This window comes from Hippocampus zosterae, chromosome 10 (assembly GCF_025434085.1).
Source record: "Hippocampus zosterae strain Florida chromosome 10, ASM2543408v3, whole genome shotgun sequence".
Taxonomy (NCBI): Eukaryota; Metazoa; Chordata; class Actinopteri; order Syngnathiformes; family Syngnathidae; genus Hippocampus; species Hippocampus zosterae.
Window position 1 is genome coordinate 5291049 of NC_067460.1, and position 15341 is coordinate 5306389.

Here is a 15341-nt window from a genome sequence, read left to right on the forward strand (position 1 = left end):
GTGTTTGTTCAGACACTTGAAAGAAACAATGTAGAATGCTGTTGAAGATATTTCCTGCTCACTGGGTTTAAAATCACCTTTAGTGCCCCTCGCCCCCCCCCCCCCCCCCCCCCGTGATATCATTACACTTGCGATGCACTGTTATTTTGAAAGTAATTTGAAAATAATATTTTCAATGTGGTCTTTGCCACTTTTGCCTCCGACGTACTGTATTTGAAGGAATCCATTAGGATTCAAGCCAATGACATTTTTACACTCACATAAATGGCTCATTGTGTTCTTTTTGTACACTGGTACAACACAGAGTCTTTGGGGAACATTAAACGCTGCCTTATTGACATAAATGTGTTTATTTGACCATTTTTAGAAGCAAAACCATTCTTGAGACAGTAGCATCTGCCAGGTTCATTACACATACTAAGTAAAAACTTAAAAAAATAAATAGCTTAAAAGGAAGCATTAATCATAGAATTGTAAGGTCCTTCATTGAAGGGATAAAGGCCTGATGCTCCCTCGATTTTCTCTCATTGCATACTGTGAATTAACAGGAACTAAGAATAAAGTAATACATAGAAAAGTTTCAAAAAATTGGATATGATTGTTGACATTGTTAAGGAACATGACAAATGACCATCGTAATCACATAACATGAAATGCACCTTTAATTTGGTGGAACTGACCAAATATGAATGTGTTGTTGCTTAAGCCCGATACCCTCAACAGTAACATAAAGCGGAAAGGAAAATACAGGACAGGGTAATTCTCTGTCTTGCACTATTCTTGATGTGAAATATTTCACACAGTGTGTCAACTCCCAAAACGTTTAACTTACTACAAATGGAGATTGGCACTGAAAACAAATTGTTTTGGCAAAAGCAGTCCAATATTTACATAGAGCCCAAGATCTTGCCCTATTTTGGACTCAATGAAACGTATGTTGATTTAAAAAAAACACACACACACATTTACGATCCTTAACATAAATCAACTGTCTGTGTCTACAAATAAGGAGCAGTGAACACGTCGAGAAAGCTTCAAACCCACAACACACTAATCTCACCCACCTCAGCAACTGAGATAAAACGCTAAATTGAAGCAGCGCAGCGGAGGACAGTATGTCAGATAAAAGCACAGTATATTCACACCATGCTGCACAATGTTAGGCGTCATGCTATTTTCTTCCTCCCACTATAAATGAAAGCTAATTTACAAATATATTCTGTAACCAAGACTAAATGGAGCGCCAATAAATTAGTTGTCATTTAAAGCGGAGAAAATAAAACACAGCACCTTAATCGTCTAGCATCTATAAATGGCATCTTATGACATTTCCGAGGTAGTTTTTTTTTCCCATTGGTTACTTTCAACAGTGGTTGTCAACAGTCCAAAAATAAAACGGCCAAACCATACTCAGGCAAATGCACTTTCTGTGATGTGATGCAATCCTTTGATAAGTGCAGTCAGATCAAAAGGGGAATTGTTCAGTGGGCTTATGTTCTTCATCAGCACTCAAGGTTAAAACATTCCCCAGAGACAGGCGCAGGTCTTTTATTCGGGTCGCACTTTTCTGGTTCAACAGTCTTGCCAGTGTAGTCTATACAGAAAATACTGCGGCGCCGCTCACCCTGACCACAAGTTCGTGAGCAGGCCGACCAAGGTCCCATCTGCCAGATGGGACAGGGCTGATCTCCGCAGGCCCTGATGTCCGTTGGCTTCAGGTCTTTATCACAAAGGCTTGAGAGAAAGCCCGCACTGTCTCTGCACTCCACATTCCTCCGCGACCACCCCGAACCGCAGCTCTTTGAGCACTCGGACCACTCTCCGAGCACCCAGTCTGACACACTGAAAGGATGAATCACGTGCAAAGATGCTGAAGAGCCCTTCTTCTCTTTTGACTTGAAAGCAACATCTCTGGGGATAAAAAAAGAATATTTGACTTTCGTAGGACTGCTATCCCCTGCTGTGGCCAAAAGCTGAATAACGATGGCCTCCTTGAGCCGCATGAAACTCTGGATCCTCTCCAACGTGGTGGAGGAACCACTGTATTTCAGCACAGCACCAAGTACAGGAATGTCCTGTTCCACCATCGATACGGAGAAATTTCCATTGAGGATGTAACTTCCACTCTCTCTCATGATAGCCAGATAATTCCCGTCGTGTTTGATTCCTCTGTGGCTGCGCTGTTTGATATCGATGTTGGTTGCACCGGCAGGGATTGTGACAATGTCACTGTATCCATAGCTGAAAGTGAAGAGTTCGACATCATTTAAATACAGAGTATTCTGCCCCGGAATAGTTCTGTGGCACAAAGGTACTTTTCATAGTGTGGTGTGGCACCAAAAAGAAACGTTTCTGCCCTGACCAACTAAACCAGGGGTGTCAAACTCATTTTTGGTGCGCGCCACATTTTAGTTAGCGTTTCAATTGGAGGACCGTTATGACTGAAACCATATAAAGAAGTCAGGAATAACTGTTGATTCAACTATTGTTTAAGTTACTATCATGAGGGGTTTGGTAACAAGAATATGCTTAGAATATATCTCTTATTTATAACATGTGGGAAATTTATTACATTGTCGACAATTTAGAAAGGATCACGGAAGATGATATGTTTGAGCTGCTTTTGCAGGCCACATAAAATGATGTGGCGGGCCACATCTGGCCCCCGGGCCTTGAGTTTGACACCTGTGAACTAAACTTTATAGATTTCAATATTTTATGCAAAAAAAAAATAAAATAGGTCACTTACCTTGCCTTGTTGTAGGACCCAGTGATCTTCCTGCAGCTCAGTCCGTTTCCTCCACACACGCCACACTTATCCACCCGCTTATTGGATCCGATCACCTGATCACAGCCTGCCTTCACACACTGGCCTTGTACGCACACAGATGTGGTGTCAGGACCACAAGGTGTGCCATCAATTACCTACACAAATGTATTGATTGCATGATTAGAGTTCACAAGACGTTTTGGGGAGTTTTCAAACAGTCATCATCTTTTCTGGCGATGGTGTTGTATAAAATGCGCTGTACGAAATACTAATCAATTGACAGTATGAACAGCCACAGTGAAACAAAGTTCAGTTTGTGTACAGTATTTCCATTTGTAGATGTTACCACAACAAGTCGCCTGAAAGAAAAATGCCAATTCAGGACCGATTTGGATTACTTTCATTTGTTTGTAATCCTGAGTCTCGGATAGTTTTTGAACACGTTGTGATGTTGGATGTGTGTACCTTGGACTCAAACACCTTAAATTCACTGCTGCCCCTCGCCCGGCAGAACAGTTTGCATCTGTCCCTGGGAGACACGCCAGCATACTTTGGTATCCAATGCTTCATTTTACCATTGTAGTCCAGGTAGTTTGGGCTATTGTACTTCTCACATTGCTCCTCTCGATAACTTTTGCCTGTTAGGGGAAAATAGAACAAAGATGTGTCCGCGACCTCCACGACGTATCTTACAACCAAAACACTTTGTTGTACTCATTGTAACTGGCTCATTATGTTTCAGAAAGTTCCTGATGCAGCAAGGCCAGAAATACTGACCGTAAGTTAACAGAGCTCCTGGGGCAAAAAAAATGTGATTGTACTAACAATATGAGATGATATAGAGCACAGGTGTCAAAGTCAAGGCCCGGGGGCCAGATCTGGCCCGCCACATCATTGTATGTGGCCCACAAAAGCAAACCAAGCATGCCAAGTTCCTTGATGCTTGCTAATGTCTGAACTAAAATTTTAAATTGTCACATGTAACAGGCATTATTCTTGACTTCTTATTTTAAAACTAGTTAATCTGTCAATTTGTTGTGTGCTGTGTTTGTCATAAGTGGAGGAGTGATTCAACATTTATATGGTTTCCCAAAATTCATAATGGCCCTCCAAGGGAAATCGTAACCACAATGTGGCCCGCGACAAAAATGAGTTTGACACCCGTGATATAGAGAGACTACAAAAAAACCTACACACCCCTCTTGAAATGGCAGTTTCAATCATTTGAACGTCACATTCAAAGGTGGATTTTTGTGTGGTTTCTTTGTGTGTATGCATGTGTGTGTGTGTGTGTGTTTATAAACATACTGTATGTAAAAACAGACCAAGATAAATCATTTCACAACTTTTTAAACCATTAATGTGGCTTATAACCTGTAAAAATGTGAGGGGAAGTAAAAATAAATGACTGAATCAAAACTCATTTTAATCGCAGCCATCACACATCTGACACCGGTTAAAGGCCTCTGATTTAGCCCAAATAAATGTTAGACGTTTTTGAAGGCTTGTTTCAGTTTTGTTTCGTTTTTCTTTCTGGCAAAATAATGAAGGTTTTGTGATCATATTGGCTGCTATTTCCAAGTGTTCTTTATTCCCCCCACATTGCCTAAGGCCCCAAATGAATTATCCTGGTCTCAGTTTTAATAACACAAACAAACTAACATTTGAACAGGGGCGTGTAGACGTTTTATTTCCACTGTATGGCGCATCAGTTGATTATGTGGCTCAAAACCAGAGGGAATCACTGAACTTTTGCCTCACCATTGTTGTCACAAGGCTGTGTGTTGCAGGACTGGTATCGAACCCTCTGTCCCTCACAATAGTTGCCCCCATTCTGAGGCTCAGGGTTCGTACACTCCCGATAGGAGAACTCTACTCCACCTCCACATGTCCTGGAACATTGTTGCCATGGTCCCCACGTGCTCCAGCCGCCATCCACAACCACCTGCGGTAAAGAAAAAGGGGACAAAAACAGGCAGTAGTTAGAGAGGTTGGTTGCCACAGGAAGTCTCAACTGTGCAGGCGAAACCACAGTCTGGGCTTCTGGCTCTGAGGCTGCAGCGGGTTGGCATGCCGTGACTGGAGGCTAATTCTGTGTTGAAGTACGGCACGCGTCTCCTGTCTGCTTGTGTCCACATTCTTGCTACATGTGTCACTCACTACTTGTGGAGCCTGCCATAGAGCTGCTCGCCGAGGTAAAATTTACAATTTGTGCGCCTTTTCCAGAGGTTGAATGACTTTAGGACAGCTCAACTCCCAGCTGGCGATGCGTCTGTGCGTAAAAACAGATGTGGGATCATAACACATGGGTAAGATATCAAGGTACCCAGACTAAATTTAAACCGAGCAAGCGACTTTTTCTGAACAACATCTACTAAGAACTTGCTGAATATTAACGATAATTTTGAACATTTTATTTTGCTGTCATGTACATTCCCAGCCTTGCAGTGGCAAAAGGCATTCATATTTAAAGAGTTGTTTTGAAACCGAGAGTTACATCTTTGGTACTGATTAATGTGTTATACACACTTTTGAAAAAAGACATTTGCTTAAATTAATACTACATGTTATTATTAACTAATGATATTCATTGTTGTGAAAACCCCCGCTTACGTTTGTCAGATTAATTAGGAAACAGATAAATATCATATGTAACACTTAATTTCTACAAATTTCTCCCAGTGTTTCCATTTTCAAATGTTCCCTTCCACGGCATCCCGACAAAATAAGGTCCCTTCACTGGTTAGCTGAATTTAGAACACGCATGCGGGCTGCTCATGATTCCTTGAAGGTAGCTGGTGCACACCACCATTGGTGACCTCTGCATTAGATCCATTCAACAGATGGTTGTTATTTTAACGGGTACTTCATATTGAAATGTTTTTCTTGGTCACAGGAAATGGGTGATGCTAGAACAATTTTAAAACAGGGTTCTTTTCTGTATATTGATGTCAGAAATTCCACTTAAAAAGAAACTGTGTTCTGTTATGAGTTTGTCATTTAAATACCATATGACTACCACTTAAATAAACATAAAGAGCTTGATTCCGGCTCCGGCTTTCCTGTGTGGAGTTTGCATGTTTTCCCCATGCATGTGTCGGTTTTCACTGGGTACAACAGTTTCGTCCCACATTCCATAAACATGCATGGTAGGCCAATTGAACACCCTAAATTGTCCCTAGGTGTGAGTGTGAGCACATTAGGTTGTTTGTCTGTGTGTGCCCTGCGATTGGTTAACAACCAGTTCAGGGTGTACCCCGCCTACTGCCCGAAGACAGCTGGGATCGGCTCCAGCACGCCCTGCCAACCTTGTGAGGATCCGATTCAGTTCCATTCCATACACACATCCTTTAAATCAAAGCACATTTGACAAGAGCTGTATCAAAATATTTTGAATTTTAACAATAGATTTTGCATTGAGGGCATAATTTGTTCAACCACATAATGTATTACAGCCTGTCCCAAAATAATGTTTAGATTCCTGAAGGCTAAACTGCCCTTTTCAGATTAACCGTTACAGTCTATAATGGGGTCCAGAATAATCTTTGAACAAATTAAAAGTTTTCCCTAAAACTCGACTGGACACCAAACATAACACAGTACACCCTATTCTAAGTTTGAGGTCTGATTACATACAAGTAGCATTATCTTCATTGAAATAATGCCTGATAATTTCCCTGCATTTAAAAATGAAGCGAAAGTAATCAAATACCATCTTTATATCTGTATACAAGTGTATACACGTGGCCGCCTTGTGTACGCTGCTATTCTTACCAGTGGCTCCAGCACCTCCTTTGTCGGCATGCAAACACCGTGGAGGCATGTCCTGTTGAGACTACAAGGGGTGCCGTCAGCCCAGGGCAGGCTGCCATTCTTTGTGGAGCACTGGGATGTTCCATCCTCTTGGCACCAGAGCTGGCTGCAAATATCATTTTCTGTTGTGTTAGGACAATGGTAGAATTCCTCTCCAAAAATCTGTTGGCACTGATGGTCTAGGTTGTATTTGGTGCCTGGCAGGTCCTTTGGTAATGGCAAACTGCTCTCTGGAACATCCAGCAGGCAGTCTCCTGTGGTGACAATTCAGAGCAACATTGAGGTAAAAAGGAAACCGTGGTTTCTGTGGCGATACGGTACTTGTGCATATGCCTTTTTTGCATGGTGACAACAAGAAGAAAAACATTCAAGTTTGTGTCCTCAATATTGAACTCATAAAATTAACCGATACAATGTGCTTTTATAGGCATATCTGACCTATTCATCACTGTCGAATTTGCTTTTATTGTGTTCAATAAGCGATTCGTCCCGAGTAACATTCCCACTTTGGAATGAATGTGTTTTGCCACAAGCTTTCTTTGCAGACAACTGATAAAAAGCATATTTTTCTGACAAGAGCTGTTTCTTTTGGCTCTTGAGGGCAAACTGGAAGTATTCCATGCATAGTAAGACTCAAAGACCAAAAAAGGTTCATCAGTAGTTCTAGCAAGTGTACGAGCCGATGAAAGATACAAGAACAATGAGTGTCCTGCGAACAAAAGAAATCTAAGCCGCTCCTGAAGTAGACGTGTGAAGACAGTATTAGGAAACCTAGGGTGAGATAAACTATACGACTTTATTGGGGTGGCATGTTCAAGCAGGAAAGAGAGTTCATAGGGAATATCGGCATGTTATTCATATTAATAATTATAGAGTCTGTGCGCATGACGGATGTCCACAATGACGAAGTGTCAGCTCATATTATTTACACATTTACTTTTCTTACCATGACCGTTGTCAAAAAATTCCGTGATGTAGAGTGCACTACAGGGAGACCAAGGCATGTTTTTGTTGAGGCTAACAAACAAAGGGGCCATCAAGTAATGTCCTCCAAGATCCCCAAACAGCCTCTCGCAGGTTTTGGAGTCATCATGGGGCATGCTCAGAACATGACCTAAAGTAGGAAAGAGTGTCAAATATAAAAAAAATAAAAAGACAAAATACGGAAAATGTATTTCACGCATCCAACAAACTAACCAAGTTCATGTGCAGCTGTGAACGCAGCTTGCAGACCGTTGTCCTCGATAACAGAGCAGCTTCTCTTGGGATCGCACATTGTCCCGACATCGGCAACACCCAATGTATCACAGCTCTTTTGTCCACAGATGTCCTGCCACAAAATGAAAACACAGAACACTGCAACAGCAATATTTTGACAGGAAAGGAATGATGTCCATCCCAATGCCGACAATAAAATAATTTTTGTCAAAAATAAAATGAGAGAACAAATTAGCTTTTGTGTCTCCCGAGTGATGCATATTATTGGACTGTATGTCATTAAGACCAGCACGCCTTCTGACGACACAAACTTTTCCTGGTAGGAATTTTATTATTCAGTGCCAAACGGTTGCTCGTTTAGATTACTAGTGATGTGTTTTGATCATTTAATCAGCACACGGCACACCCAACACACTGGAATCAAACGATGTGTTGTGAGTCTCATGAGATTGAACACAAGAGCTGGATGGGGAAAAAAAAATTCACAAAGATAATAATGAAGTGGTAAAGATTTGTCAACATCACAGTGTGTCTGACTGCAAATTAAGTCACAACCATACACAGTGCTTGCTACCTTTGCTGTAATCCCATCTCAACATTAAGTAAATCCTTTTCAATGTCAATTGAATTGTTTTTGTTGTGTTGTGTACTCTTTTCACCGATAAACTGTAAATCCTATCCATTTTGAAGTACTGCTCTTTGTAGCTAAAACAAAAAAGCAACCAACATATCGGAAACAGCTCTCACAACTGTGCAGTGTTTCTTCTTTACAGCACAATGACATTAAGAAACAAAAAAAGCAATACATCTCTGAATGAAAATCAAAAGAAAGCAGCGTGTGTGTGTGAGTGTGTGTGTGTGTGTGTGTGTGTGTGGGCACACGAACACGAACAACCATCCACGCTCACAATCACATCTAGGGACAATTTAAAATGTTCCATTAACGTGCCATGCATGTTTTTGGAATGTGGGAGGAAACCGGAATACCCTGAGAAAACCCACGCAGGGACGGAGAGAACATGCAAACTCCACACAGGAAGGCCGGAGCCGGAATTGAACCCTGCACCTCTGCACTGTGAGGTTGACGCGCTAATCAGTCCTTCAACATGCTCCTACAACCAAAAGATATATATATATAAAGATATATAAAGACGTGTATATATATATATATATATATATATATATATATATATATATATCACACAGACACACACAGAACCAGAGAGCGGGAGAGAGACAGCTTAGATAGATTTATAGATTTGATACATAGATAAATTGGATGATGAACAAATGACTAGTGTCAATGTGAGCATTTTGTGTGTGTGTGTGTGTGTGTGTGTGTATGTGATGTGTGTGTACATGTGTGTGTATGTATCTCTTATATTCATGTCAAGACTTCAGAGATAAAAACACTGAACCTGATTTATATTAAAATAAACAACAATAAATGCAAGCACTCAAAAAGTTCATTCGACACATTCCCAAATATTCACAATCCACTATAATTGACAACACATCTGGTTTTGGCACCACAGTTGAGTACTGCTCAGCATGTTTGCACATCTTGTTCCACAAAAGCATCTGCCATTTATGTATTCAGCTCTACGTCAATGCCTGTAAGTATGGTTCAGCACACGGGGCCACAATATTAAATTTGCAAAACGGAGACTGTGAAACGTCAATAATTAGATCAAAGTTGCATGTTTTCAAGGCATGCTACAATGTGGTGAAGCGAAATGGTATACTACAGGCTCTTGTGACTTTGTAAAAAATGACATCGGCATCAGAAAACTGAACCTGGTTGAGCATTCGAGCTGGACCATAATGTCAAGGTTGATTTGTGAAGGTCCTAAAATTAGCTCATTCATGATCTTGCATCCTTTGCATTCCAAATTGTATCTCCATTGAATGGAAAGAAAACCACAAAGTATCTTTGTAAAAAATATGTCTTTTCTCAATGGGTGTAACTCTGCAATACTAACTCGGAAACAACCCATTTGTTGAATCATCTTGTTATAAGATTTATGGAAGCGCATGACTCAGTGAATCAGTTGGGTCTGAGTAGTCCAGACAAGTGGAATGCCTTCATTTTCTTGAAGATGGTATTTACATTTAAAACATTACCTTTACTGTGGTATGGTTCTATTAAAATTAAATGTGGGGTTCCCCCAAGGACCTGTTCTTGGACCACTGTAATTTACTCGTGGTAATAGAAGAAAAGGAGCATTTTATGGTTCATTCATCTATCTATTTTCTAATCCGCTTATCCTCACAAGGGGCATGCTGGAGCCTATCCCAGCTGTCTTCTGGCAGTAGGCAGGGCACACCCTAAATTGGTTCCCAGCCAATCGCAGGGCCACACATAGACAAACAACCTTCCGCGCTCACACTCATACCTAGGGACAATTTAGAGCAGGGGTCACCAATGTGGTGCCCAGGTAGCCCGTGAGGACCGCATGAGTAGCCCGCCAGTGCTAGAACATTGTGATTTGCTCGGAATGTTGTCGAAATTATGATTTAAAAATGCAAACACTGGCAGTATTGTGAGACATCTTCAACGTGACCAGAGCCGGCAGATTAAAATCATCAAGTACACATGCTAACATTCACACAATCAGTACAAGTGAAGTAGCGCTCGCTCTCTCTCTCTCCAAATGGATGGTGAGCCCTGATTTAAAGTATTATTTTATTATACAGGCCAAAATAATCAATTTGAAAGGTTTTTGGTTTCTTACCTTCGAGAATTGCTAAGACACAGCTGTTTTTGTTACTTATAATAAATGTTGGTTTCTGATGTTTGCTTCCCCTGTGCATTTTCTTGGATTTTATTATTCAAGATTAAAGAAATGCACCAAATGTTGTCACTTACCTCTCTGGTGAAGAGCATGGCCGTGTCGTAGTGCTCTGGATGACGCTGACTTGGTGGGTTGAAGAGCTGCTGCCACGAGCAAAAGTTCCTGAGAGCGACCCCTCCATTGCTGGAGACTTCTGGCCCGACCTCCTCATCCTCGACCACCAGCAACTTCACGACCACTACGTTGGCAGAATTCTTTATGCTGGGGTGCTTGTATAGCTGGGCAGCCATTGACATTAAGGTCAAAATATAGTGCTGTGGAAAGAAAGAACAACAGCAAAAAAAAAAAAAAGCTTGAAAGGTAAATGGCAAAGTAATATAGCTCATGGAAACATTTTTTGAGAGATTCAGTGTAAAACAAACAGTTGTATATTAAATGGTTGATTGGCATTTCAAGTACAAGTTCAAGTCAATTTTATTGTCAAATTTCAATTTGGAGGTCTTGGGTGAGTGTTCTCGCAGCCTGTTCCAAATGTTATTCTTTTAAACTGTATTGTTTATGACCCTGAAGATGATAGGCGGAAGAAAAATTACAAATGGATGTTTTAATTTAACAATCAGAATAGAGAATCAATTGGATCAAGAGGAAGTAATGGTTTGAGACTGAATCAATCCAAATTGACACAGTTACAAGGATATCCAAGGCTAAAATGTCTCCAGTAGTTGAAAAATGCTCACTTTAATCGCTTAGTTGTTATGTGGAAGAGAAATCATGATGATTCCTGTCACCCCCAGGCCAAACAAAATAATTGAGCTTGCATATCCTGAGCATGAAAACTGTATCAGATTATTGTGGTAGGTGTATTTTAAATTTTTTTACATCAAAATGGAGAAATCCTTCTGGCCAATAAACAGTGTTGCCATTTGGAGGGAATGAGAGGAGCAGATGTCATGAAGCCTCCAAGTAATGTGGAATATTTAGAATCTTCTCCATGTCTTGAGCAAAGTGAATAATTAAGATTGATCGCCTTTTTGGATTTGACGGTGGAAAGACTTGTTTTCAAATAATCTTATGTTCACTCGCCACGACTTTTATGTGAAGCACGCTTTCCCAACTCTCGTTTTGTGTATGTGTATGTGTGTGTGTGTGTGTGTGTGTGTGTGTGTTCTTTTTCAGAACCAGTAAAACACAGTCAATGTCGTTCTGTGCCATGCATGATTTGCAAGTACCTCTGAGGATATAATTTTTTCCTTGTTGCACATATTTTTAAGCATAGACCATGGTGCCAAGTGTTCATTCTGCCCCTGTTCATCTATCCCTTCGTGTGTGGCATTTTTGTTGTTGTTGTCATGACAAACACATGCCAAGTTGATTGTGCTTGTAGAGTTTCATCAACATCTGTTGATTTTGGTCAATAACGTCTCAACAATATGGTCACATTGTGCCAACATACATACTTTCAACTCACAACAATTGAAATGTCACAACTTCATTCAAACAGGAAATCCACCATACATTTTGCTATTGCGTTCCATGGTATGCACTTTACATAGTTAAGTTGTGAATCATGGGAAGTATCTTCCATGATGCTGCTGCTCCGCTTGCCAAATCATGATCAAGCCCAGAGGAATGCGTTTCAGCATTTTTTGGTGCATTTATTTTCTCCCTGACCTTTTTCTTTTATGCAAAACAGAGAATTAAATCACTCTCGATACCAAAATCTTATTTTGTCCATGCCCCTTAATCTAAACAATACGCTATTTATAAGATCATTAGGGCAAAAAATACGGGGCAATTACAACTTCAGGAGAAAAGTATGGGTGGAATCGTTCAAATATGTTGCCAAAGGTGATGTGCAATGTGAGTACGGGCGAGAGTCTGACCTTTATTTCATCCCCGTAGAAGTGGACCATGCTTGGATCTGCCACTGCCAGGGTCTCTATGAACCGCGGCGCTGAAACGAAGCGTCTCCGGCGAGGTTCCCTTTGTGCGTCACTGCCATCACGCGTAAAACTTTCCCATTTGTTTTTCTCCAGTGCACTCGCTTCGATCGCGTGATCGAAAAGGAAAGGGACATCGTGGCTTTTGGACAACGTCCTCCTCTTGATCACATGCAGCTGTTGAGCCGAGTGTGACCCAAAGCCTCCTCGAAATTTGGGTTCAATTAGGTACTCGGTTCCCTCCGTTATGAAGGAGCCATAAACGCCGGAGCATAAACTCAGAGCCACAAGCGAATGTTGATCTTCATCAACGTTACCGGAATAAAAGCAACTTCTCAGTTGTCCTTCGCTCTCCCCCGTCCGGTTGATTAAATTGTGGAGCTCTTCGCCCAGTGAAGGTTGCGCACCTGTGGCGCTGCGCAAAAGCCCGACGTCTTTAGCTCGGAGGCGCTGGACGGTAAAATAAGGTGAGATGAAACTGGTATCGGGAATAAGATTGAGGGTAAATTCTTTGCCAAATGCGTTGAGGATGACTCTCGCCTGGTCCTCGCTTCTTTTCCAGAAGCGACCGCTGACTCTTCCGTTTATCCGAACGGGCACAACATCCTCGGATTCAAACAGCGCGGAGAGCGTTGGATGGAAGACGCATAAAAGTAGCAAACAAGCAACGGGGCACATCTTCGGGAAGTAAAAAATAAAAATAAAAATTGGCTTCCAGACGAATTTATCACAATGATATGCTCCTTAATCTTCGACAAAGCGTCTGTCTTCGGGAATCAACTCAAACTCTTGCTAGAAAGCTTCTCACGTTCACGTTTACGTCCTGTCACGTCAGTCTTAGTCAAAGTGTGTCTGCTTGTAATGCTCGCGTGCGTGAGTGTTCCCCGATCCGAGCTCGCTCGGTCCTTGTGTCACTCACCAGCGTCATTCGCTGCAGTCTGCACACAGCAGGTCTATTTATACGTTCTGTTCTTCTCCAGACAGGAGGCGACGGGGGCGGTGGGGGTGTATTTTTGATTATCTCGCTTGCTGGAAACCCTCCTCCCACTCGGAGGTCCACTCGAGAAAAGAAACTGGAGGATAAAATGAACCCGATGGGAATAAGCCTACCCTTACCCTTGTGGAGAAACTATTATTAACCAAGCATGTTAGTGTAGCTGGATAGGCTGAACATGTCCGCTACTCTAGTTATTTCAGTGTGTGTGTGTGCGTGTGTTTGTGTGCGTATGTTTGTGTGTGTGTGTGAGAGAGAGGGAGAGAGAGAGAGAATCAGTGACAACCCCCCAAGACCTAGGCCACCCCCATGGATAATTTTGTTTGTTTGTTTATTGAACATAAAACATATGCGGTAATAAATTGACAGAAAGTAAGGTAAGTAAAACAGTAAAAGGAAAGAGTTATCACTCCTCATTCAACACAATTATTATGTTCAAAGGAGTGGGAAGAAATAAAGAACTTATCTAGTCCTACTCCTTGTTATGTGTTTATTTATAAATAGATCATTTTTATATCAATCAGAAAAGAAAGAAAGAAGGAAGAAGTCTCCACACAGGCTCATGCTTTTACCCTTAACCATGATATTTTTAAAACTTTTCGGGATTTTATACATACACACCCTGGCAACACAGTTAAGGCAGATTGTGTGGTCAAAATCAGAGACCCCAGACCAGTGTCCAAAAGCTAAAGTAAGCATACGTACTTTTCGTTTCCGACGAGATTTTATATGATAGTTGTTTAAAATAGTCATGTTCCATCTTAATCAATTCCACCTGACATTCACACGTCCAAGCAAGCAAGCATGCACGCACACTCACACTCCACTTTAGTAGAATACTGCGTGTGCATACTGTATGTATACACTCACACGCACACACACGCTTACACACTTACTTATTATGATACCTTACTACTTTATCATGTTCTATGTTCCTGATAGATATAGGCTATCATACCTTGAAAATGCACTATATAAAACTTTGTCATATAATAACAAGAATATTCTCAATTGTTATCATTCTTCTTAATATTTGTATTATCATCACCATCATCATTATGAATATCCATCCATCCATTTTCCGAACCGCTTGATCCTCACAAGGGTCATGGGGGGAGCTGGAGCCTATCACAGCTGTCTTCGGGCAGTAAGCGGGGGGCACCCTGAACCGGTTGCCAGCCAATCGCAGGGCACACAGAGACGAACAACCATCCACGCTCACATTCACACCTCGGGACAATTTAGAGCGTTCAATCAGCCTGCCACGCATGTTTTTGGAATGTGGGAGGAAACCGGAGCACCCGGAGAAAACCCACGCAGGCACGGGGAGAACATGCACACTCCACACAGGAGGCCGGAGCTGTAATTGAACCTGGTACCTCTGCACTGTGAAGTTGACTTGCTAACCACTGGACTACAGGGCCGCCCTCATTATGAATATTATATTTGAAATGATTTACAATCTCGCTGATCTGTTTACGTGCACCTCAACAATCCTACAGTGCAAAAGATGTACTGTAAATAAAATTCTCCCTTTACAATCACAATCATTCTCAGTTGTGTTGAAGCTATTACGCGGGGCATTGTTTTTGGGGCATGTTTATTGCAATTTTGTGTTCCTCTCAAATGGCTAAATAATGAAAACCGGTTATTATAAACTCAAAGCATAATACACGATAGTCCACTAAAATTGCGGCGACCGATACTTTGGTAAATTAACTTGTTTGACAATCCTAACTGCGCTTTATCAACGTTGTAATTGCACGTTACCAGCAGATGGTGTGAGAATACAAGATATTTTCGTCGCGTCA

General features: G+C 41.4%; 1 protein-coding gene and 1 long non-coding RNA gene across 2 annotated transcripts; both read right to left on the reverse strand.

The window, feature by feature from the left end:
• Positions 1-331: 331 nt before the first annotated feature.
• LOC127609126 (A disintegrin and metalloproteinase with thrombospondin motifs 8-like) lies at positions 332-13257 on the reverse strand. Its single transcript, XM_052078865.1, has 9 exons — positions 12480-13257; positions 10671-10910; positions 7781-7913; positions 7530-7697; positions 6545-6837; positions 4532-4715; positions 3236-3408; positions 2750-2925; positions 332-2241 (listed from the first exon to the last, which is right to left on the reverse strand). Exons 1-9 carry the CDS (start codon positions 13212-13214, stop codon positions 1503-1505), a joined length of 2841 nt encoding a protein of 946 aa, XP_051934825.1. The 5' UTR covers positions 13215-13257; the 3' UTR covers positions 332-1502.
• On the reverse strand, positions 5416-6545 carry LOC127609309 (uncharacterized). The gene is made up of 2 exons (XR_007964528.1): positions 6407-6545; positions 5416-5509 (listed from the first exon to the last, which is right to left on the reverse strand). It is a non-coding gene; the product is annotated as an uncharacterized LOC127609309 (long non-coding RNA).
• Positions 13258-15341: the final 2084 nt, after the last annotated feature.